Here is a 25,713-nt window from a genome sequence, read left to right as displayed (position 1 = left end):
AAAAAAATTTAAACTAGCCATCTACATAATGTAGTTTCCTACTTTGTAGGTTTGTTAGGAATAAAACGGCGAGTGAAAGAGTGAGAGTGGGAGCGAGAAAGAGTTAAAAGATTCTATCAATCTTTATATTTAAGGCCAATCAATCTATTTCGTTCAAAGTGAATCGCGATAGTCTCCCGCTGTGTGACTATAGTTTGTCATTCATACTGCTTAACAAAGTTTTAATTTCAAATTTTTAAAAAGTATCTATTTTTTTAAAGGTGAGTACCTAGTTTAATTCCTGTGTAATTTTATCCTATTTTTTTACAAAATGATGTTTTTTACTCGATAGCTATGTATACTTATTTTAGTTCCTTTCTAAATATAAGTGTAATAACTAAGTACCTATCTACAATTTAAAAAAAAAAAAAAACTCACTTTTAATCAGTAGGTATAATAGATACACATTAAAAAAAAATTATTTTAAAAAATACAAGAAATGATCTTGAAAATTAAAAAAATGAAAAATGATCAAAAACATGGGCAGAAGTAACGGGATCTTCAAAATTTTCAAAAAGCAAGCATGGAGTAGGTAGAGAGGTACCTATTTTAAGAATATTAAATTATTCAAGCCAAATTTTAGACCTCAAAATTAAAAAACTTGAAAAAGAGTTGAAATCTTATTTTTTTGTTGCAAATTACATTTTAAGATTTTTTGGGGGGATCTTTACCTTTAATTTTTAGTTAACAAATCCCAAAAAAAAAACTACATTCGAATAGAAAACCTATCCTATGGAGTTTTAAAAATTTATAGTTTTTTTTATTGATAAATTTTATCATATTCGTGTAAAGAATCATTAGTTCGCCAATTACCAGTTATTTTGTTTTTTTATTTTTTCAAAAAATTGTTTACTCACTTGATATACTTTTTTGCAAATTTTAAAATATCAAATCTAATTTTCGATTTTTTTTTTTGAATAGAACATTTACCATGAAATCATTCGTGTTCACTGTGGTGCTCAGTTCTGCCTTAGTATTTGTGCTAGGTCAAATAGATTCAGAACTTGAAGAAATTCATAAAAAGGTACTAAAGAGGGAAGAAGACGCTGCCAAATATTGTAATGATCTTATTCCAGTCAATGAAGGTAATTTTTTTGTCAAGTGCCCACCTAAAAATACGTATGTTTAAACGATATTTTTTTTAAATCTACACTAATGACACCTTTTACTATTTCAGATACACGTGTAAAATTAGAAAACGCTGTCGTTAGAGGAGAAACAATCGTACAGGATTTCCATGCACAAGAAGTATGTACTCTCAGGTTTACATTATTCATTCTCATCCTCCCTATGAGAAAAAAAAAAGTATAACTATTTATCCTATTTCAGTGGTGTAATCTGAACTGTAATCTGGAGCAACTTGGATTTGTAAGTATTTTGTTCGCCTGATCTAACAATAGGCTGGTGAGTGCGAGAAAAAATTAAAACACCTTTATTTTTCATGTTTAGTTCGATAAAAATGGCAAAATGCATCTTCGCGAGATTTACGAAAGCTTGCTTAAAAAGATTCCTGAATTTCACCAAAACCGATACAAACTTTTGATTCATTTATATCAAACTTACCGAACAACTTACGGTAGGTAATAGGTACCTAGTAACTATTTTTGTATGTATTTTAGGTACTTAAAAATAATTAGATAATAATTTGAATCTTTGAGTTTATAACTACAAATTTTTGGAGCTATTAAAATGTGCCTAACTTGACGTTTTAATTAGAGATTTTTTTTCATTCTTCAATAATGTGTCATTTTGTCAGTTTAAACCCATAAGATTTTATCAAAGAGAAAGTCTTTGGAAATTTTACACTTGACGGCTGTTAAAAAAAAAAATAAAAATTCATTTGGTGTTACAGATATGGAAGATGTATGTGAGAGGGCCTATATTGCATATTATCGATTCTCTGAGTGAGTATAGATTTTTTTTTTTAAATGTCTTGCAATGATTACGTACGAAGGTAGATATTTTAATAACTTTTATCATTTTCAGATCAATTATGATAGCTACTATGGTAGCTGAAATGAATGCAAACCCCGAAACCAGAGAAGCCGTCATGGAAAAATTGTTGACCAGTGATCAAGTGCCGAAAGAATTGGAAGGAGCCGTAGAGAAATCCTTCAAAAATACCGAGTATTTCTTCGAGCTTTCTGTTTTGGATACTACCGGTGCTAGGGATGAATTGTAGAATGTAAAATGTACTTGTGTGCATAATATATTTTAGCAATTTTTAATAATCGATAATGAGCAGAATATTGTGAAAATATACCTACAAATAATTCCTTGTACCGAGTTAAATGTAAAATATATCTGTGAATTGAATAGTACCTACTTATATTATTCAATGATTGAGTTAAATTGATTTCGAGGAATTTTGAACTCAGACAAGTCGAGAATCACAGGTCCAAAAATTTATTTTTCCTTATAGAGATTTTAAAATAGGATACCTTTTTGAGCACTGGAGTGAAATTCTCAAAATAAATAAAAAGCTGGACCATAGGAATTTACATGGTGTCTTATCGTCTGCGATATATCCCTTTAAAAACCTCATTCACTGTTTTGAAAATGGAACTGAAAAATCATTTCATCCACAGCTCACGAGGAAACCTCTCGAAGGGGAGGGGGTTTGTGATTTTTAGAAAGATCTTTTCTGAAACCCTCTCGTACAAAATTTTGGAGCAAATTGAAAATATTCAAAATTGAACTCTTTTTAAAAATAAGTATACGAGTAATACATGTATTTGTTTAGTAAAAATTATAAAAATATCTTCATGCTAAATACGATTTGCTCAAACCGAATTTCACAATTTCTGGTCACTCTTGAGCCATTAGCGCAATTTTTGATCTCTCCTGAATTTTAAAAGGTCTCTAAAAAACGTGGAAATTACTTTGGGTGACTATAAACTCGAGTTGTGGCTTATTCTTGAAATATATTTAACTAGGTAATAATCTATCTACGAGCATTATAAGGTTCAATTTCCATGTGGACGCCTCGAGATGTTTTTGCACCGAACATTCCCCAGTGATCAATGAAATACCTACCATACTTATGCTACGAGCATGCAGTCAGAAAATTACTCTCAACTCTCAAGATGCCCGCTTGGAAATCGAACTAAATGCGAATAAAGCTCTCTAAACAAGTTGAGAATAACCCACAAAATCGAGTTTGAAGCTGCTAAAATTAATTCCACACCTTCTGGAGAAATCAAAAATTACCCTTGAGGCTCCAGGAAGCCTCGAAAATCGAAATAATGAAATTCGAATTCGGAGAGAGATCGATTTGAGGCAAGATACAGCAATCGATACAAGTTTCAAAAATTTCCCCACAAACAGAAATTTTTTGATTTTTTTTCCTTATTATGCTAGTCAAAAAAACGCACTCGAGAAGTTCGCCTGGAAAGCGTCCTAAATGCTAAATGTGGAAAGGGGGCACTTTTAAGTAGGTCAAGAATATATACCGCAGCTCAATTTTCAGGTGTCCAAATTCATTTCCAAGCCTTCTGGAAAAATTGAAAATCGTGCTGGAGCCTCCAAAGTATGGATCGAAGTTGTGAATATATTCCCAACAAAGGAAAAAAATGTTGAGTTTTTTGAGTTTTTTCCTTCTTAAATAATTATGCTGGTCAATATCAAAATGTAAAATAGTTCGATCTTGGAATAGGTAGGTACCTATCTTGAATGTTTCCGAAGAGTAAAAAATAAAAATTTATCTGCAGCTTAAAGTGAAGCGCAAATCGTTGATACATAAATTCATACAGATAAAAAAAGCTGAAGAATTGGACAAATTTCCATGAAAAAAAATACCTACCTATATTTTAAATTACCTATCTAAAAATTTATATGAAAAGGCTAAAATAATGATATACTTATCTACTCTAAGAGTTGTTCATAAAACCATATCTGGTAAAATCAATCAAAATTATTCCAAGAAACTTTAAACTACAAGATCGTACGTGTACAAGATGACAAGGAAATCTTATGTTAGGCTTATGATGGATTTCAAAACAAAAAATTATCAGAAATCGAATCTTTCAAGAATAGCCAAGTTCAATAAAAAACGCTCAAATTGCTCCGGACAAAACTGTTCAAAATCGATTCTGGCTTGAATAATGATCAACACTCTTCTAAGAACTCATAATTACCAAAAAAAAAGTGACCATAAAACATTTTTTAAAATAGATAGGTGTTTTGACAAATTAAATTTTGATAAAACTCAATTTTGGGACAGAATCTTTTACAAAGGGTCTCTAACAAGTTCGAATCACGTCGGTGGATTTTTGCTCAAGTTGACTTGTGCAATTTTAATTGCACTTTTTGAAAATCTGGTATTTTTAAAGTACCTACCTGTGGCTGCAGAGAGCTCCACAACTTGCTCAAAACCGTCTTAATCGACTCACAAGGGAACCTCTTGAGGTGTCCCACTCTGATTTGAACGGGACCGCGATTTTTGGAAAGAGCATAGTCTAAAACCCCCAAAACCAAATTTTCAGCTTCCCAAGTTCATTTTTCGATTTTTGGCGAATTTTTGAAAATTCAAAATTGACTGTTTTTGGCGATTTATGCTTTTTTTAAAAAAGTACGTACATGATCAGTAAAAATGGTCAAAATAAGTCCCAAAACTAATATTAATTACCCAAATCCAAATTTTACCATTTTTAGCCATTCTGGAGCCTCCAGCGCAATTTTCCAATTTCTCCAGAATTTTGAATTTGCTCCAGAAGGCGTGAATATGAAGTTGGACAGCTAAAAATCGAGTTGTATATTACACTCGACCTGCTTAACGAGTTTATCCACATTTGAGCCGATTTTGAGAGTGTCACCTCAAAAGTGGCTTTATGACCAAATTTTTTTAAAATTGAAAAATCCAAAGTTCCCTGTTTGTGTGGAAATTTTTGAAATTCACGCAAATCGCTGTATTTTGTCCAAAACTAAACCCCCAAATCCAAATTTCACAATTTCCCGCCATTCTGGAGCCTCCAGCGCGATTTTTCAATTTCTCCAGAATTTTGAATTTGCTCCAGAAAGCGTGACTATGCAGTTGGACAGCTAAAAATCGAGTTGTATATTATACTCGACCTGTTTAACGAGTTTATCTACATTTGAGCCATTTTTGGGAGTGAAACCTCAAAAGTGGTTTTTGACCAGCTTTTTTCAAAATTAAAAATCAAAAAAAATTAAAAGATAACCGTTTGTGAGGAAATTTTTTAAATTTGTGCGAATCGCTGTCTTTCTTCAAGAATTAACCCCCGGAGCGCAAATTCTCCCATTTCCAGCCATTTTGGAGTGAGAGTGACAGACACCTCAAAAAACCACTCTTAAAGTGTCACTCTCAAAATCGGCTCAAATGTGGATAAACTCTTTAAGCAGGTCGAGTGTAATATACAACTCGATTTTTAGCTGTCCAACTTCATATTCACGCCTTCTGGAGCAAATTCAAAATTCTGGAGAAATTGAAAATCGCGCCGGAGGCTCCAGAATGGCTGGAAATTGTAAAATTTTGATTTGGGGAGAGGGGGTTAGTTAAGGACAAAATACAGTGATTCGCGTGAATTTCAAAAACTTCCATACAAACGGGAAACTTTTGATTTTTTTGGATTATTCAATTTTGAAAAAAGCTGGTCAAAAAACCACACTTGAGGTGTCACTCCCAAAATCGGCTCAAATGTAGATAAACTCGTTAAACAGGTCGAGTGTAATACACAACTCGATTTTTAGCTGCCCAACTGCATATTCACGCCTTCTGTAGCAAATTCAAAATTCTGGAGAAATTGAAAAATCACGCTGGAGGCTCCAGAATGGCGGGAAATTGTAAAATGTGGATTTGGGGGGTTAGTTTTGGACAAAATACAGCGATTTGCGTAAATTTCAAAAATTTCCACACAAACGGGGAACTTTGGATTTTTTGGATTTTTCAATTTAAAAAAAATCTGGTCATAAAGCCACTTTTGAGGTGTCACTCTCAAAATCGGCTCAAATGTGGATAAACTCGTTAAACAGGTCGAGTGTAATATACAACTCGATTTTTAGCTGTCCAACTTCATATTCACGCCTTCTGGAGCAAATTCAAAATTCTGGAGAAATTGAAAAATCACGCTGGAGGCTCCAGAATGGCTGGAAATGATAAAATTTGGATTTGGGTAATTATTATTAGTTTTGGGACTTATTTTGACCATTTTTACTGATCAAGTACGTACTTTTAAAAAAAAGCATTCAAAAATCTACTGGAGGCAACAGATGAACTACTCAATACTATTCGAAACAGTTTCTAATATGTTTCGAGGGATCAAAAATTGTCTTCCTTTCACACTTCGCATGATTTATTTTAGTCTGTCGTAGATACGTATTTCCTCATCAGAAAAATCATCATTACGTAAGAATCATTGACCATACGATTCGCAAAAATTCAAGATTACCTAATTTAAACGGTGAGAATTTTGCCCGCATGTATAGATTAGACGTAATTCTTGTACGTATTAAACCTAACTATGTAGATAGTAGATACAATGTATTACGAGAATTGTCCCTATTTCTAACCTTGATTTTTATGAGTCATTGACAGTTCTATTCGCACATATCTCACGCGTCAAACTTACAATTTACGAGATATTAATCACGATAGACGAATGGTCGAATGACCCGAATGATCCAAAATACGAGATCACGAAACCGATTAAACGATAACAGATCATCGTTTAATGAGAGTGAATAGTAGATGATTTTTTTGAATTACATCGCCAAGAACTTCCAGGAAGAGTTAAGATTTTTAAATCTTATATTCGTGGTCAAACACTCTATTTCGTCCAAACGTGTATCGTGATAGTCTCCTGCCTTGTCGTGTGTTCATCATAATTCATATCAACAAATTCTAATTTTTTGAAGAGTACCTATCTTTTCAAAGGTGAGTGGTTTGATTATTAAGAATGTAATTTCTTCTTAATTTTTTTCGAATCATTTGATACCCAGCCACTTATTTTTTGCAGAGTGCTTTTCTAAATAGATCACTGTAATTTCATTTCAATACTTTGTACTTAATTAAAGACCATAAAATTTTCAGAAAATAAGGTACCTACCTCACCTACCTGATTTACGTATACCTAGTACCTATTTCTTGTTTTAGCTTGTGGCTTTGAAATATACCTATCTACTTAGGTGAAAAATTCTATGCTCCAATTGTGTTCGTAGTCATTCTAATCTATATAGGTACCTACTTACTTCATAAATCCCCTATTTTTTTCAATCAATTTGATTTTTAGAGTCAGTAAGTATGTTAAAAACTGAAGAAAGATGTCCTAGAAATTGATTTCAAAATTTTTTCACCTCCGAATACCTACTTTGAAATTCCATTAAAAAATATTTTTTTGAATTTAAACTAAAATTGAAACTTGTTTACTTAGTTCTTTTTCTTCAATTCGTATATATTGGTAATATGACTTTGAAATTGTACATCTGCTTGTTTTGTCGATTTGCAGGACATTCAAGATGAAATCAATTGCGTTAGCTGCAGTGTTCAGTTCTGCTTTAGTGTTTGTGGCAGGACAGGTTTCAGAACAAGATGAAGTTCACCAAAAAGTAGTCGAGAGAGAAGACGAAGTTTACAAGCAGTGTAAGGCTGAGTTTCCAGTCGATGAAGGTAATTTTCTTTAGTGAATGATATCAATGTTTTATGGTAGACCTATTTTTTTTATTGTGTCTTTACTTGGAAAAAATTATTGTAAAGTTGATGAAATGAATCAGAAATTGATCGCATCACACAAAGATACTTTCCTACCTATCCTAACTGGCTGAAAAATTTTTCAACCGCACAAAAGTAAATCGAAGAGCCCCCCCTCCCCCATTTCAACATATTGAAAGTGGTTTTAGACAATTCTGGAGCATCCAGTCATATTTTGGAAATTCCAGAATTTCAAAAAAGTGTCATAAAAACTGTTAAAATCCATTTCAACGCGTATAAAATGCGATTTAAGCTTATTAGTGACTCACTTTTTTCAAATTTTCAATTATGAAATTGCTGGATAAATAGGTACCTACTCAATTCTGAATCACCAAAAACAATTTCAGAAAAATTGTGTGTAATTCGGTCAAGTGTAAATCACTAGCAAACACCAATCGCGTTTAACGTGATGAAAAATTTATTTGAACAGATTTATGGCACTTTTTGAAAATCTAGGGTTGCAAAAAATGTAGCTGAAGACTCCAGAACCGTTCGAAACCATCATCAATTAATTCGGGAGGTCGAAAATGAGGTACATACCGAACCTCAGCGTTCTGAGTAAATTTGCTGAAATTTAAACCTTTTCCCTTAATGTTCAAAAATTCTCCAAAAATTGAAAAATACATTTTAGCACTTGAAATTTTGACTGGAGATGTATTTTGGCATGTTCTTCGATTAACCTTATTTGTACGGTTCAAAAATTTTGCTTCCAGGAGAAATACTTTCCCAATTCCTTGTGAGATGTGATCTTAATAATTACTAGCCAACCCGTTAATCGCGCATACTGCGCGATTCTTCAAAACCTAAAATGTACATTTTAAAAATTCATTAGCTAATATGTAGAATGATCACGATTTTTTCACTGTTAGTTATTGGAAAATTCAAAAAAATGAGCTTCGCTTTTTCAAAAAGAATATTGCAAAAAGGTATAATTTTTTTGACAAATATCGTCAAAAAGCCTTGTTTTTTCCTATTAAGGGGATATTGTCAATACATAGTAGTAGTATAACCAAAATGCCTTATTTTACATTGGTCTTATGGGACAAACTTTAATGTTATAATTTAGAGCCGCGGATGCACGGAATGGGCTGAAATTTGAAATATGTACATGTTTTTCAAGACATTTTGAACAATCTTGTGCATGCATTTGTCAATACGTTGAATAGTTTTTCAATAAATACAGTTTTAAGAAATGTTGGATTTTTTTTCAAAAAGTCCAACATTTCATTAAATTGTATTTTTTCGAAAACTACTCAACGTATCGACAAATGCATGCACAGGATTGTTCAAAATGTTTTGAAAAACGTATTATACCCAATTTGAAGCTATTCCATGCACAAATGGCTCTGAATTATGTGTTTGAAATTTTTGGCAGGCGGACAGATATACTACCATGTATTGAGAATATCCCCTTAAGTACAGATCAAAATTTTGCTTTTTGGCAAAAATTGATAAAAAATTTTGCTTTAGATGAAATTTGTAAAAAATCTGCGGCCTACCTTTTTTCCAAAAAATTGTTCAAAAATCTACCTGTTTTGCCAGAAACTGTTAATTGATAATTACTAAAAAGTTCTCCTTTTTTCGCAATACATAATTATTGAAAAGTTTTGAAAGGGTCTTTCTTTGTTTATATCTTATTCTCAAAAAGTTCCGCTCTTGGCTAACATTGTAATTCTTGATGAGGCTTTTTTGAAAATTAACAGAAAAAAAATATTGTTTTATCGCAAAAAATTCCAATAGGTACTTAATTTCAACTTTTATCACCGCAAAAGTCCAAAATTTACCCCAAAGCGTCGCTTTCTCCCCAAATGTATTCTAAAAACACTCAATCACTCTCATCAAAAATCAAAATAATGTCCAGTTTTTCAATAAAAGTTGCGAAAAAGTATTATCACTCTTTCCAACAATTGGCAAAAAGTCCTGGTTTCATTTCTTAAAAAGTCTAAAAAAATGATAACTTTTTGGCAACATTGCAAACTCTTACCAAAAATATATTTTAAAAAAATCGTTTTTAACCCTATAGTTTTACCTAATAAAAGCAACAAAAATAATTGCAAAAAATGTACTTAAACTACATAATTTTTTTGTCGATAACTACCAAACTTGCTACTTTTTGCTAAAATTGAGTTTCTTTTTTTTTACCAAATCAACAATCTTGTTTCTTTTAAATTTACAAAAATGTTTTGTTTTTTAGTTTTAAAAAAATCATTTTTTATCAGAAATTACCAAAAATTTCAGTAGTTCTTTTTCTGTTTGCTAAGATTATCAAAGTCTCGACTCAAATGACTCAATCTGCTGCACCCTCTGCATGAATTGGTGAAAACTTTCAACCTTGCATATGTATATGACTTGATCTGGTCAAATATCTCATGTCAAGAAATTTTGAGGTTTCACTTAACTTTTACCATCAACTTTTGAAAATTTCTGGAAAAAAGTTAAGCGAAAGCTCAAAACTTCTTGACATGTGGTATTTGACCTAAAAAACAACCTCTCAGTAAAAAGGCTTTGAAGTGTAGATGTGCAAGCTTACGTTGAAAGTACAAAAAATTGTGTAATAAGCTGAAAAAACATTTGATGGGCAGACAAAAATACTTATGTTGTAGGTACCCTGAAAGATCTAAGTTGAAAAACAATTATCAACAGAAAAAAACTCTCAAAAGTTTATGGTAAAAGTTCAGTGAAAGCTTTAAAGTTCATGACATGAGGTAATGTTGACGATGCACCCCGAATATTTTTTTATTATAAAATCAACTTTTTGTCGTAACTTCGTTTCACATTTCAAAATTTAGTAAATGGTTTTCAAGCTTTTTTCAGCCCATGGTGAAAATTGTTGAACTTTCAACATAAACCTGCATATCTATGTACTATTCAAAAATTTTCTATCAAGCGGCTGTTTATCAAAATCGGTTCAGCTATTGCAGAGATCTTGCTGACACAAAAAACCGACTCATAATGAATTTTTAAACTTTCGCTGAACTTTTGCCGACAATTTTTAAAAGCTTTTTACAGTCTAGAATGGTTTTTTCACTGTGCTCTTTCAAGGTACAATCTGTATATTTTTTTTACACATCAAATAAGATCAAATACTGCATGACCACAACTTGAACGTTTTTTTTTTGTCATAAGTTTTTTTCTGCGGAGACTTTTTGAGGTACAATGTAGGTACTTTTGTGTACCCACCAAATATAGCATAATCGATTATTGAGCTTTTTTGAGCCTATAGTGTAGCTGTTTGAAGTTTCAACATAAACCTGCACAGTGCACAACTACACTTCAAAGCCTTTCTCGATATGTCATTTATCAAAATTGGTTCAGCAGTTGCTAAGATCTCACAGACAAAAGAATCAGCGTCATAATTCAAAACTTTCAAGCTTTCACTTAGCTTTGACCTGGAACTTTTTGAAACTTTTTTTCTTCAAGATTTGTCTTTTTGTGATGCTCTTTCAAAGTATACTATAATATAGTACGTACTTCTTTATATACGTTGAAGGCTTTGAGTATAGAGTTAACATCAATTATTGAGCTTTTTTGAGCTTAAGGCACAACTTTTTTGTGAACTTTTTTCTTGAATATGTGACTTCTTTTGATGCTCTTTCAAGGTATAATATACGTACTACTGTGTATACATTGAATGCACTACATATAGGCTAAAATCAATTATTGAGCTTTTTTGAGCTTTACAGTGCAACTTTTTGAACTTTTAATTAAAACCTGCACATCTACGGGTCAAAAGATTTTTTTTGAGACATCGTCGAGCAAAATCGGTTCAGCCGTTGCTGAGATCTTAGAGTCAAAAGAATCCGGTCATAATTCAGCTTTTTTTGAGCTTTTTACAGCGCAGCTTTTTTTGTAAACATTTTTATTCAAAATTTGACTTCTTTCGATGCTCTTTCAAGGTATACATAATATACATACTTCTCTACATACATCAAATACGCTAAATATAGGCTAAAATCAATTATTGAGCTTTTTTGAGCTTTAAGGTGCAACTTTTTTGTAAACTTCTTTCTTCGACATTAGACTTCTTTTGATGCTCTTTCAAGGTATAATATTCGTACTTCTCTGTATACATTAAATGCGCTTCGTATAGGCTAAATTCAATTATTGAGCTTTTTTTGAGCTTTAAGGCGCAACTTTTTTGAAAACTTTTTTCTTTGACATTAGATTTCTTTCGATGCTCTTTCAAGGTATAATATACGTACTTCTCTGTATACGTTAAATGCGCTACGTATAGGCTAAAATCAATTATTGAGCTTTTTTGAGCTTTATGGTGCAACTTTTTGAACTTTTGATAAAAACCTGCACATCTACGGGTCAAAAGCTTTTTTTTGAGACTTCGTTGATCAAAATCGGTTCAGCCGTTGCTGAGATCTCAGTATTACAAAAATCCGGTCATAATTTTAATATATATGTATAGATTGCCCCCATACATTACGCAGCCCATGACATTTCACTGACTTTTTGCGGACCGACGTTTGGTTTGCACTAGCAGGGCCGCGCTTGATTTTTTCCATGTGTTCTCAAAGCAGCTCACTGCTGGGCCATGAAAAGAAGGTATATACTCGATCAGATTGGAGAAAGACTTATATTTAAGCTTATAATTCAATTTTCAATTTTTAAGGAGGGCTCCCCACTCAAGTGTATGTTTTTTAGATATTCCCCAGACTTTTTCCGCCATCAAAAAAATGTTTTCATTCGCTTCCAGGGAGGTGAGGAACTCGAATAGCTCGTGCATGTAGCGCCAAGTTCATAAAATCGAATAATGCAGGTCTTTAGTAGTACTCTGCCTCATATACACACTGCGTTGGCTTGTTTTGAATGTCTGTAGCGATTGAAAACTGAATAGACTTTTTGCAGCCCGGCACTGGGCTGCAAAAAGTCCAGATGGGCCGCAAAAAGTCTGAGGTTTATCTAGTATGGGCTGCGTAATACCACTTTTCATGTGTAGATATATAGATACTCATCCTTACTGAGTGGCCAGTCATTCATGATTCAATTCATTAAATTCTGATGATGAGAGGAGATTGGTAATTTATTACTATGTATTTTCAGATATTCGTAAAAAATTAGCAAGAATGGTCACCAAAGGAGAAACGGTCCCGAAAGATTTCCATACAACAGAGGTATGTACTCCTCCTCACCTTCCTCCCCCCCTCCCACACCAAAAAAACCCTCGCAAGGAGAAGTGGAATTTATATGAGTTAGAATAAACTTTATTCCTAAATTTCCGAAATCTGGAGCTAATAAATTTGCCAGAATATTTGAACCTTTCGAAATCGAAGTGTAAAAATTATTTACCAACATAATTTCAATACGTTTGTCCCTGCTTAATACCTATAGAAATGATTACTTAATTGATGAAATTTACTGATAATCAAAAATCATATTGTCAATTTTCCGTTTCAGTGGTGTAACCTGTACTGCAATCTGGAAAAACTTGGATTCGTGAGTATTTTCACGAGTATAAAATATTACAAGAAAAAAGATATCAAATAAGTACCTACTTGAAACAATTTTTATTTGTCCATGTTCATGTAGTTCGATGCTCAAGGTAAAATGCAAGTTCGCAAGATTTTCAAATTCGTGCTTAAAGCCCTTCCTGAGATTGTACCCAACAGTCACTCGCTTTTGGTTCACTTGTTCCAAATTTACAGATCGACCAAAGGTATAAGATGTGATTGTGATTAGAAATTCTACATTAGTTATGCGATTGTCATTTTGTCAAACTGTAATTATTTTCAAATTCTGTGTTACAGATATGGAAGATGAATGTGAAAAGGCTTTTGTAGCATATTATCGATTTGTTGAGTGAGTATAAAAAATCTAAAAAAACGAGTGTAGTGTACATATTTAGTTAATGGTTTTTCACATCATTATTTTATTCTTTTCAGAGCTGTTATGGCAGCTACTATAGCTGCCGATTTGAAAGCAAATGAAGCCATTAGTGATAAAGTTGTACAAGAAGTATTGGATGGTGTAACTGTACCGAAAGATTTGGAGGCGTCTATGGAAAAATCGTTGAAAAATACCGAGTATTTCTTCGATCTTACAATTATGAAATAAGTAATTTTATTGCTACTCTCGATATCAATGAGGAGACTTTTTTTTTTGTCCAACTATTGCCATCAAATTGTGCTGTACTTAGTGTTTCCTATATTGTATTCAATCTAATTTTAAGGAACTAGGCGCCTATAATAAAATCCGTTTACTTCTCAAAACTGATTCAATTATTTATAGAAAAAATTCCTATACCTTAGTAAGCCTATATAATGAATCATAAAAAATAAAACGCACTCGTACCTACTTTTGAAAGACCAGAAAAGATGATGCGGCGTGTAGTTCCTTCAAATTTTCAAGTATGCAACCAAACTTACGTCATGATTGGTTGCATTATTGTAGATCATATCGAAACAGCACGAGATGGCGCACTTGGGAATTTTTTCAAAATACTTTAGCAGTTCAGTTCTTTAGTTTAGTATCAGGATCGTGGACGGTGGAATTACAATCACAGCTTGACAGCTGATTAAAATCTGATTCAAAAACATTCATTAAAGATTTCAAAAGTAGACAGTTCAATTTTTGATTCTTTAATACCTGATTTATAATTTCAGTCATTTGAATAAATTTCATTCTGGACAACATTATTTCTTGTGAGAGCCTATTGTGGTGTATTGTCTATTGCTATAGGGGCATACTTGGAATAAACATTTCTGCCCCCACCCCTCCCCCCAAGCAAACATGTACCTATTTTTTTCAATTCAGAATGTACCTCTGACAAATTAATTCAGACATTCAGTCGTGTTTAAGTTTTTTCCAAGTCTATGTCTAAAATTGAAGGAGCTAGAGCACTTCGAAAATTTTAATAAGTCGCACATCAACTTGAACACTGTAAAAAGATGTATCTACTTAATTTCTTATTTTCAAAAATTGCTGATTTTTGCTAAAATTTTAAAATTTTTTTTCTTCAAAATTATTTGAAAGCCCTGTTTAGTTGGTTGCCAGAAATTCCCAAAGTATCTCTTTTTACCAATAATTTCCACAAAGTTTTTCTTTTTGCTAAAATTGTCAAAATCGTGCTGTTTGCCAAAAATTGTAAACAAAACCTCTATTTCTAAAAATAGTCTTTTTTCAGAAAATTTCGAATTGTTACTGTTTTTTAAAAAATTGTCCACGTGTTTCGCATTTTTGTCAGAAACTGTCAGAAAACTATTCGTTTTGTCAAAAATGTCAGTCTCGTTTTATTTTTCCACAAATTTTTCTTTTTTGTCAGAAATTGCCAAAAGTCTTACTTGGCTGCCAAAAAATTGTCAAAAATTTTCGAAGTAGTTTAACTTTTCAAAATTAAATACATTTCAATTCGTAATACTTATATTTTATTCTGGTTTATTTTTTGTATGGTTTGTTTGCATTTTGTTACTTTTTTGGATATACTTTTCAATTACCTACTTTTTGGTTACTTTATTAAGCTTTTCTGTTACAAAATTACTTTTTTGGGAAGAAAAATTGAGTACGAGCTCTGCCCTAGCTTCACTCGGGTCTGTTTTTAGGGTTCCCCCACCAAGGGGAACCCTATTAAAATCGCTATGAAGAATTCTTTGACGCGCCACGTTATTAAGAAAGGTGCCTTAAGTGTTGCGTATTACACCACACATAAGACACCTTTATACGTGCCAAGTCACTTTCGCATTCTTCAACAAAGCTGTTTGCTAAGCATTTTCAACTTTGGTTTTATCAGCCAACAATTTCTAGGGTTTCCCCAATTAAAATCGAAGAAACGAGTATTTTTTTTATTTTTTTTATTATTGTTTTGAACGTTTGTTTGAGTCGAAAACCTACTGCGATTTGCGAATAATTTGTTTCGTCAATATTTTTATGCCCAAACATTTTATGAAAAAAAGCTGCCAAATTGTGGACGCCAAAGATTTGAAAAATAAATTCAAACATTTACAATAACAAATGACTTTTTTTTCTTTTTTTTTCTTTACTTTATTGAAAAACTCCAATCAACGATTTTGGATTTGTATCATCGACCTTTTATTCTCCTCATCTGGACCGCGATTCGAAGGGTTCATTTTGATGCAAACCTCCCAATTTGAGTTTGTAAAGAATGCCTCTGCGCATTGCGCGAACTCGTCTCTTACCTTACCCCACTTACCAAGCGTACGATCATAATCGCGTGTGGAAGGTGGTTATCTCCTTCCACACGCGATCATGATGGATTAGGATCATACGTGAGGTAAGTGGGGTAAGGTAAGAGACGAGTTCGCGCAATGCGCAGAGGCATTCTTTACAAACTCAAATTGGGAGGTTTGCATCAGATATTTGCTTGAAACCCGATTGGAATCGCTGTCCAGATAGGGAATAAAAGGTCGATGATTTGTATTCATTCCTGTGTAGGGTAAAACAGAATTTTAATTTGAAAAAAATTAATCACTGTATTTTTTTATCCAAATCTGGGGAACCCTCTTGCCAGGTCCCGCGGACCTCGCTTGTTCATTTTCAAAATTAAAATTTAAAAAAAAAACTCATCATTCAAATTCTAAGATTTTGGATCAAAAGAAATAAGTAAACTAATTTGTTTAAACATTGTTTTTACCTCTGGAAACCCGGATTTTTGAAAACTTTTTCTCTTGCTTCGCTGGGCCAGTTCTTATCTGTAAAGTACAAGAAATCCCGGTTTGAAACTTCCATAAATTCAAAAATGAAAATAACAATTTTTTAATGAACCTAAGCTGGGTATTTTTGTTTGTTTAATTATTTACAAATCAATCTATGAAAAATACCAATAGCACGCAGAAACAACTTACCTATACATATTAGGTACTGCTACTGAAAATCTCCGATAGGTAGTTTCTCCTTACACTTCACTTCTACCCCACAATACGGGTTCGTTAGTAGATTAGTTAGGTATTTAAAATTAAAAAATTACTTCGAATCGTCCTTCGCGATTTTTCAAATCTAATTTTCAAGAAGGAAAAAAACTACACTCATCTTGAATTTACAAATAGGTACACACGAGTTGCCAAAATTTTCCAATATGCCCCGAGCATTTTTATTTGAAATTAAAAATTCAAAAAAGGTGATTATCTTTACGCCGAGAGGCAGCTGAGCGTTAATTAAGTTTGATCTGTCCGACTATACACGAAGCATAGATGGGTGCGTTATGTGCGTCACTTATTTACAAAAAATTCACGTGCAGATCACGAGTGTTTTGCATTTAGATTATACATAATTTTTTTAATCACTAAAATTTGCGCACTCGGACTATTCGAGTAGTATACTTGACTGAAGCCAATGGGTACCTATTCGAAAACAATGCCGATGGATGAAAGTGAACATTATTGTAGATATTATCTCTCACTTATCTATACCTATTTTTATGTTCAAATCCCTTCACCCTCCTCTCTGTGTGTTCATAAAAATTGAAATTACCTTCTCTCGGAATTCATTTAGCGTGAAAAAATAATATTTGAATATTTTTGCAGTTATCTTAAATTTTTTGAAAAGTAATATAAGAATGGAAAGCTAGAAAGAATCTATCCTTCAGACACTGAAAAGGCAAACGAAGAAAAAATTGCTAAAATTATGCAAAAATGTGCATATTTTATGCCCAAAATATACTGAATATTAATTTTTGATACTAATGCAATTTCATAAGATTTACAGCTCGAAAATAGGAATGAGATGGACCCAATTTTTCTCAAAAATCATTCCTTTTTCATAATCTCGTCTTAAAAAAAAAAAAAAAAAACGAAAAAAAAATGCAAAGTTGGATTAAAATTTGTTTGGAATTCAGACTTTCCCCTCCTACCTTCCTTCAATTTGCTCCTGTCCATATAGGTACGGAAGTAATTGGGTTTATAGAATTTATTGAGACCAAAGTATGTACCTTATACCTACATCATAAACAATTGTATTCATAATCATGATTCATGACTTTTGATTGCTATTTGTTTACCTACATATTATATTGAAAAAATTATCGAGTATTAATATTCAAACTTCAAAGGCTTTACATTATTTTCATTACTTACGTACTACTTATGACTAATGTGTTAAAAAAAATTGCTTTTAATAGGTATCTAAGTAATTTATTCAAAGGTCAAAATTCAAATAAAACATTCAGATTCATCATCGAGTAAATATGTACGAGTACTTCATCATAACGTATTACGTACCAATAAAATTGTAACAGGCGGTAGATGTATCTACAAAGTAAGTGTAGTATACACCTCTTATACCTACAGATTACTCTACAGATGTTCTACACTCAGACAGTTGAATAATTCATGAGCAAAAACAATGCCAAAATTTTTCGAATATATTTTACCAATACGATTTCGAGACCATAAGATGGAAAAATTTTACTTCTATTGAATGAGACACGAGACTCCCATATTAGGCACACATTAAACACGTTTTTATTGAGAATCACTGAACAGTGATGCCGGCGCCACGTGACGTCTGCGTACGTTTTTTTCATCATTAAATAAGTAAGTCAACTTGATAAAATTTGGCAACAATTTGAAACCAAAGTACCAAACTACCTACCAAATAATGTTAATTCATCTTACTCATTTTAAAATGTTATGTGCGCAAAATCGTGTTCATTTCGATTCGAACGATAATTTCATTTTTGAACTTGACATCTCGACAGACTGTTTTTGTTTACAAAATACGAAACGGCGGTGTTTTTTAAAAACATTTTGCGATTGGTGAAAAAAAATCGTCCCTCAATTTGCATTGAAAATACATACTTATGTATTTTAATGCTGAGTTTTTGGAATTATTGAGATTTTAAAAAATGTTCACTTTTTCTTCCTACCTACTTATACGTTTCTGATGAATTTCTCAATTAAGTAGGTACTTATATCTTCATGGCTGAAATTTTAGTTTAATTTTAAAATGTTCAAGAATTCAACAAAAATTATCAAAGTACATTATATAATTATGTACCTATATAAAGTAATCTATGAAAAAGTTGATCAAAATGGTAATACTTATTGTTGGGTTAAATATGTTTTTTTTTTGTTTTTTTTTTTTTAATGAGGAAGCAAATTTTTAAATTAGGTATGTAGTTCCTAGTTTGATCCAAAGTAAAAGTAACAAATCATCATCACAAATTTTCATCTTCGTGGAATTAAAAAAAAAAAAAAAAATGCTTTCTCGAACACAGAAAGTGTGAATTTAAAAATGAAAAAATTCTTCTGTGAGACGCAATGACTAATTCTATAGTACCAACGGAAGTACATACCTCTACCTACCTGGCTTTCTTAGTGGTATTTCCGTATTTTAGACCTGCAGCTGTGTATACATTTAGGCCTATTGTCATTTGCCAAAACCCAAAGATCGAATCTCGATTGTTTCCTCCTTCTTGGAATGTCAAAGGAGTGCCAAATGCTTTCGGTACCTATTACTGGTTAGACAATGGCCAAAAATTCAGAGTCATTATCGATGTCGTGCGAAATCGTTCAAGTTTTTTCTTTAATATACGTATGTGACTGCATTCAAACAGTTTCATATCGATGTTTCTTTGTAACCATAATAATTAACTAAGGTTAATCCTCTTCATCCTTCATCATTTTTTCCAACTATGTAGTAGACGATTATTTGAAATAGAATAATTTACGTCACCATTAAAATAATAATAAAAATAAAAATAGCAACGTTTGAAAATAATTTTCAAGCTTGAAGAAATTTTTGATTGGCTTAACGAGCTAAATTTTTTCCAATTTAATTATGACGATGAGTACAGAACAAATGTGTTGAAATGGTTTATAGAATCCTTGAAAAGTACATAGCATGAAAATGAAAACCATGCAGAACCCTAAGAAGACAAGTGAAAGCCAAATGCGTAGATTTGATTCACATTTTGGAGTGAAAAATCTTCTCACTGATGAAAAATGTGATCATGACCTTGACTTTGGATATATAGGCATACAACTGACATTTATGTAATTTACGTATCTATGCGACTGACCTTTTTTTTTTTTTTTTTTTTTTTTTTTTTTTAAATATTATAGAAAGAAATTGTTTTTATGTTTCTTTCATATGCCTATAATAACATTACCATGATAAAATGTAGGTGATGAATTGGAAAAGTTCCAAATTAAGAGTAGGTGGTTTAATTCATTAGTCTTTAAAAAACAATCGTCAACTTCCATTATCTACATAATTATTAATTGTATTATTTTCATTATAAATATAGGTTTAGATGGATGATGGATGATTATTATTTTTTGAATGTTTATTTCATCATTTTCACAACATAATGATTTCTCACAACATGGTTAAATAATAGTTGTATCATAATTATGTTTTTTTTTTTTTTTTCAAAAACTATATGATTAAGTACCTTGGTCTCTCGGGCTAATTTTTGAAATATAAATTCAGTTAACAATTGACATATGATACAAAGAAGTAAAGGAGAGAAGGAGATTGAACCTTTAATTTGTTCTTAAATATCTCCTATTAATATAGTTCAGAACAACTGAACACATGAGTAGGCATGATCATGAAGGTTGAAATCGAAGGAATTTGCTGACTTATCGAAATTCGTTACAAACGACAACTAAAAATTACGTGCACGAAATGTTTCAATAGTGAAGAATAAAATTTACATCGTATTTGGTTTTATAAAGTAAACAATTCAAGTGCATAATTGCACAAGTAGGTAAAAGCCTCTCTACCACCCTTGCCTCCATTTACCTATGGGTGCATTTATATTATTTTTTTTAGCATGGGTAGGTATTAATACTCGTATTTGGATAAGTGTCTATTTTAGATGAACTTAATTCTTCAGGAAACAGATTTGAGATTACGAATCATTAACATCCTATTCCTATGGAACTTATGACTTCTCAGTTAAGATTGCGAAAACGTTTATATTTGACGTCAAGTACTCTATTTCTGTTCAAACGAGTATCGCGGTAGTCTCGTGCCTTGTCGTATGTTCATATTAGCGAATGTGGCTCATTTCAAAAATAACGTGACTGGACTTGTGTAGTGTAAACCTCGTGTTCCGACTTCGATCATTTTTTTTTTAATTTTCATGTGTATTTTTACGTGGTATAATTTTTCTTTTAAATAGCTGAGGTGTTATTCTGGACTTTTGTGTCTTCGTTTAGTTAATTAACCAAGTGTAGCATTACGTAATGTAAGTATAGGTAATACCTACTAATCTGATTCAAACTACAAAATATTTTTTCTGTTTTTTTTTTTTTTTTTTTTTTTTAATTTTATACAGTGGATTATTACTATCATTTGTACTCATTGGTTGTTTTCAAAAAGCTTTTTTAAATCTTTCTACAATTTATTTTATTTCAAAAACTCGCTTTCCTGAAACCGTTTCAAAATTTGTTCAATTTTTTGCTCATTTCACTTCTCAACAATTCATAATACGTATCTATTATTGTATTTATTAACCATTTTTCAAAAAAAAATGTAGTTATACCTACCTTTGCAGACGGTCTATTAAAAAAAACTAAAAAAAAAAAACTTGAAAAATTCCTCATATAATTCAATTTTTAATTTTTGCTCGAAATATACGAGCAGTCGAGCACATATCAGAAACAAAGTCTCTGCAATTTTATTTCTATTCGTTGTTCTCATAAAATCCTTGTTTTTTGGCAAAAATTATTTTTTGTGATGAAAAAAAAATACAAGAGTTCTACCCAGAAAAATGAAAATTGTCCACCAAGAGGCTTCATTTTTTAGATAAGTAGGTAAGTAAGTATGCTTATGTAATGTAAAGTAGATATTTAGGTCAAAAATCAGATAGGTCAGTTATTTTAAATTCAATGTACCTACCTTGCGATTTTTTAAAAATCATTGTAGGTAATTTTTTAGGGTCAATCTTCAAAAATTTCACAAAATTTAGATCAGGATTTGAGGCGAAATGACGTCTGGGGTTCAAGGAGCTCACATCAATCCTCCTCCTTCTCCTCCTCACAACCTACTCATCTTTTCAAGAATAAATTCCTTTAAAAATTGCAATCCATCACTTCAAAAAAATACGAGTATCATTAACATTTTTTTCAAAAAAAAAAAACTTGATATGTATTTTTAACCCAGACAGCGGAACGGAGTAATCAAAAATAAAGCAGGTTAAAAGCTCTAAAGGGAATTATAGGGTAGGGATTATCATACGTCAATTATCTCAACTTGGCTTACGCAATTTTCATACAGGTATACCTATAAATACACATACCCTTTCGAAATATAAATCGATTTTCTAAAAACAAAAAAGCCATTAAAAATGTACGTAGGTATTTCCCTACGTTTGATTTGAACTGATTATAACACTGTAAGGTAAGTACTTGAAAAGTTGGTACAATGTGCAAGATTTCTACAGGTATAATCTATTTTGATATTGAATTTTTAAGAACAATGTCTCTTTGTATTTCCTTTCGCGAGACCTTTCTGAGATCGTAGGGTTTTTCAAAATAATTATCAATATTGATAAAAATATGCACATCGAGTTCAAAGTTTACACAATTTAGCTTATCGATGAAATTTTGCGGTATTGAATGTACTTACGTACGAAAGCACTCGAATATTTGTACGCATAAGTTACAGTAAAGTTATTCATGAGTTATTTTGCGGTACTTGTACTTTTTAAAATTGATGGCTCGATTTGTTTATTTGATAAAAAAAATTTTCACTTGATGGCCAAAAAAATACCTAATCTCATTTGCGATTATAAAGGTTAAACTTCAGCTTATTTATTTGTGCAGTTTGTAGATAGGTATCATGTACCTACTTTAATATTGTATTTTGATTATTTGAATAATATATTCATGCACCTGTTTGTCTATTCAGCAGATATTGAGACATTGAACCGGAACCATGCCAGAATTTCGTGATGATGTTTTACAAGCTATTCCAGAAAACGAGATTGATAACGTTTACCAAGTTATGAGGCGTGAATGGCCATTTTCTGGTTATGTGAGTATTCATTTTTTTTTTTTTTTTTTTTTTTTTTTTGTAATGTGGATTATTTGATCTAGTCAGTCCAGGTTTGGTTTTTTATAGTAGATAGATTACCAAAAAAAATATGTACCGGTTGCCCGGAAAATCATCTTTTGTGTGATAAAAACCTGGCTCGATATCATTTTTTTTTTAATTTAAAAAAAAAATAAATATGTACCTACGTACGTTTAGAAATTCAACTTTAAGTAATGCAAAAAAGCACGAATTCAACATTTTTTTTCTTAATTCTCGTTTTTTGACATAAAAGCTTTGATTTTATGGGTGACTTCAATACCTTATACATCCCTTTTATGACCTGGATATTTTTTTTTTCTGTTACAGACCTGTGGATTTTTAAAAACATGTTACGATTGGCGTAAAAAAGATCCTTCCTTTGATGTGTCGCTGTTATATGACAAAGATAATACCGAAAGTGGCATTTTTGTTGGAATCTTAAGATCGGTAAGTTTAAATTTACCAATTTAAATTATGTCGATAATCAAAAATTTGGAAGGAGAGAGAGTAAAATTTTACATTCATCGCTTAGTAAAGAAGTCAATGATATACTTAATTCGTTTTAAATAATTTTCAACCTTTTTTTTTTTTTTTTTTTTTTTTTTATACAGGGCCATCGAACATTTGGTTTAGTACTTTTCGCTTTAGAAGGATACGAATCAGAGTTAAAAAATGTGCTTTTGACAACCAAGAAAATCAACTGGAATGAATTACCTGTTTTACAAGGAGTCATGCCGAGACATTTCGATCTAGTAGGAGATGTAGTGAAAAGAAAAGGATTCGGTACATCGACTTACGTAGAATCGAGTTTACATTTTTTACATCCAGACCTGACCATCGATTACGATACCGGGTGAGTTAATTGGTTAGATTGAGATTAGGCGTACAATGTACGATACCCAAATTGAAGAAAATTACCGTCTATTAAAATTGCACATGGTTTAATTTAACACGTAGGTAGGTAGAAATTGAAAGAAGGTAATTAATGAAGGGAAATTTAATGTCATGGAAATCGGGCGATTTTATTCAATTTAACAGAAGCTACTGATCAATGTCACCAACACGTGTTGTGTTAATTTAATTATTTCATTTCGCCCATGCAAACCGGCTAATCGTGTTTTTTATTCGATCGCGTAAGTAATTTTGCAACCAGAACAGGGGCAATGGAACGATCACGCCATGATCTCGTATGTTTTTGCTAAAACCAATCAAAATGTAAATTACTTGATTGAATTTCTTTTTTTTTATCTCTTCAACTTGCGATAGGTATTAATAGAAGGAAATTTTTTCATTTCCGCGGAAATTAATCAATTTTTTTTTTTTGAAATGTTGCAGATATCCGGACGATGTGTACGTTGCGAGATTAACTATGGATGATGTCGATTTAATCTATGATCTTTGGCCATTGACGGATATCCATACTAAAGAAGATATTATAAACTCGATCGAATCGGGTCCCTCGTTCGGAGTGTTTTCCAAATTTGATAACGAACCGTTAGCTTGGGTTATGCAGGCTCACTACGGTGCTATAGGAATGTTGTATACTAAGGAGAATGTCAGAAGGCACGGATATGCTAAAATTTTGGTAATGATGATGGCCAGGAAAATGGTCGAAGAAGGTATTCCACCTTATGCTTCGATTGTGGAAACTAATACGAAATCTATTACGTTGTTTCATTCCATCGGATTCAAACAAATGACTCGTATGAGGTATTTGAGAGTTGTTCCGAAATAGGTAAGGTTAAGAATGAGATTGTAAGTTTATTTTCCATTATCCGTATATGTGATAAATGTGCTTCGAGCACGTGCTATAAATACGAAATATTTTCACGTTGAAAAGATGCAGCACTATTGGAATAGTTCTCGTGCCTTGAAAAATAGGTAGGTTTTGTTGAATTTGGAAGATGAATATTTTTGTAAATTTGTAATAGATATTTTAATGTATCCAACTATCGCATGTTGTTCGTTAACCAGTGATACGAGTATCCATAGGCTAAATTTTTGAAGAATGATTATGAGATTGATTGTATGCAAAAATTTAAGATTGTTGATGGTATAGTGAATGTTCTGGAAGCAGGTGGTTGGAAAAAAAATTATAATGCTCGAGAAATGAAGAAAACAATTATGTAAGTCGGTACTGAATTTGATGATCTGATGTTAGTGATATAAATGCTGAAGGTATTGGTACTTACGTACGTGGATTTTGAAGAAAATGGAAAAGTAATTTCAGTGATCGCTCGAATATTGCAGAAAAGAAAAATGAAATGCTCAGGCTGTTAATCTTAATCACCATAAAATAATAAATGACTGTATCGAGTTATTGCAATATTCTTTGTACATAATCTATCTATAGTTAGATAATACATAGGTATGTATGATTTTATTCATCCATGATTGAAATATATTATTTCAATCAATTTACATTTTGTTTTATTTTGTCTTGTTTTTTTAAATAGTATCTAACGTAATAACAAATGAGTAAGAAAGTATATAGAAAAGAAATATTAGGTAAGTGATGATGATGAGTAATTGAGTAAAATTTGATAGACTTCTATTGCGGATGGATTTTCTGATTAAAAAACATAAAAATTGAAAATTGAATCTAAGGTCTTGGGCTCACAAGGTCTTTTTTGTGGTTTTTAAAAATGATGCTTCATCAAACAACAGTTTTGCTGCAGTTTAGTGGAGGAAAAATATCATAGAATGAAATTGAAAGAAAACGTTCAATCAATCATTTTGCCTTGTAAGCAATCGCTCTGCAACTCCTTCAACAGGTCACTGACGTCACGAAATACAGGATTTTTTTTTACAAAATTCGGTCTTTTCTTCAGTTCTTCAAAACAGTTGCGTGATATCTCAAAATACAAGCGTATGTTTCAATTTTTAGGAGATATATTAAAAAATCTATTCAAGGGTCATTCCATGTCAACTCAACCAAAAAAATGCGATTTTGAATGTCATGTTTTTCGATTTCGCTTAAATTT

At 31.8% G+C, this 25,713-nt stretch overlaps 3 protein-coding genes across 8 annotated transcripts; all 3 read left to right on the top strand.

The window, feature by feature from the left end:
• The first annotated feature begins 141 nt into the window (after positions 1–141).
• Positions 142–2,360, top strand: LOC135843678 (uncharacterized). Its single transcript, XM_065361639.1, has 7 exons — positions 142–260; positions 961–1,124; positions 1,217–1,287; positions 1,369–1,407; positions 1,489–1,615; positions 1,892–1,943; positions 2,026–2,360. Exons 2-7 carry the CDS (start codon positions 971–973, stop codon positions 2,219–2,221), a joined length of 639 nt encoding a protein of 212 aa, XP_065217711.1. The 5' UTR covers positions 142–260; positions 961–970; the 3' UTR covers positions 2,222–2,360.
• Positions 2,361–6,773: 4,413 nt separating this feature from the next.
• Positions 6,774–14,010, top strand: LOC135844929 (uncharacterized). The gene is made up of 7 exons (XM_065363326.1): positions 6,774–6,931; positions 7,503–7,663; positions 12,797–12,867; positions 13,151–13,189; positions 13,283–13,409; positions 13,501–13,552; positions 13,636–14,010. Exons 2-7 carry the CDS (start codon positions 7,513–7,515, stop codon positions 13,805–13,807), a joined length of 612 nt encoding a protein of 203 aa, XP_065219398.1. The 5' UTR covers positions 6,774–6,931; positions 7,503–7,512; the 3' UTR covers positions 13,808–14,010.
• Positions 14,011–20,605: 6,595 nt separating this feature from the next.
• On the top strand, positions 20,606–25,150 carry LOC135842906 (glycine N-acyltransferase-like protein 3). 6 transcript variants are annotated; one of them, XM_065360591.1, is made up of 5 exons: positions 20,606–20,910; positions 22,565–22,690; positions 23,057–23,176; positions 23,341–23,582; positions 24,065–25,150. In XM_065360591.1, exons 2-5 carry the CDS (start codon positions 22,592–22,594, stop codon positions 24,462–24,464), a joined length of 861 nt encoding a protein of 286 aa, XP_065216663.1. In that variant the 5' UTR covers positions 20,606–20,910; positions 22,565–22,591; the 3' UTR covers positions 24,465–25,150. The 6 variants fall into 6 exon arrangements, with proteins under 6 accessions (XP_065216663.1, XP_065216662.1, XP_065216660.1 ...); XM_065360590.1 differs by having other exon boundaries at positions 20,608–20,900; positions 22,568–22,690; XM_065360588.1 differs by having other exon boundaries at positions 20,608–20,900.
• Positions 25,151–25,713: the final 563 nt, after the last annotated feature.

The sequence above is a fragment of the Planococcus citri genome, chromosome 4 (genome assembly GCF_950023065.1).
Source record: "Planococcus citri chromosome 4, ihPlaCitr1.1, whole genome shotgun sequence".
Taxonomy (NCBI): domain Eukaryota; kingdom Metazoa; phylum Arthropoda; class Insecta; order Hemiptera; family Pseudococcidae; genus Planococcus; species Planococcus citri.
This window is presented reverse-complemented; position numbering and strand designations above follow the sequence as displayed.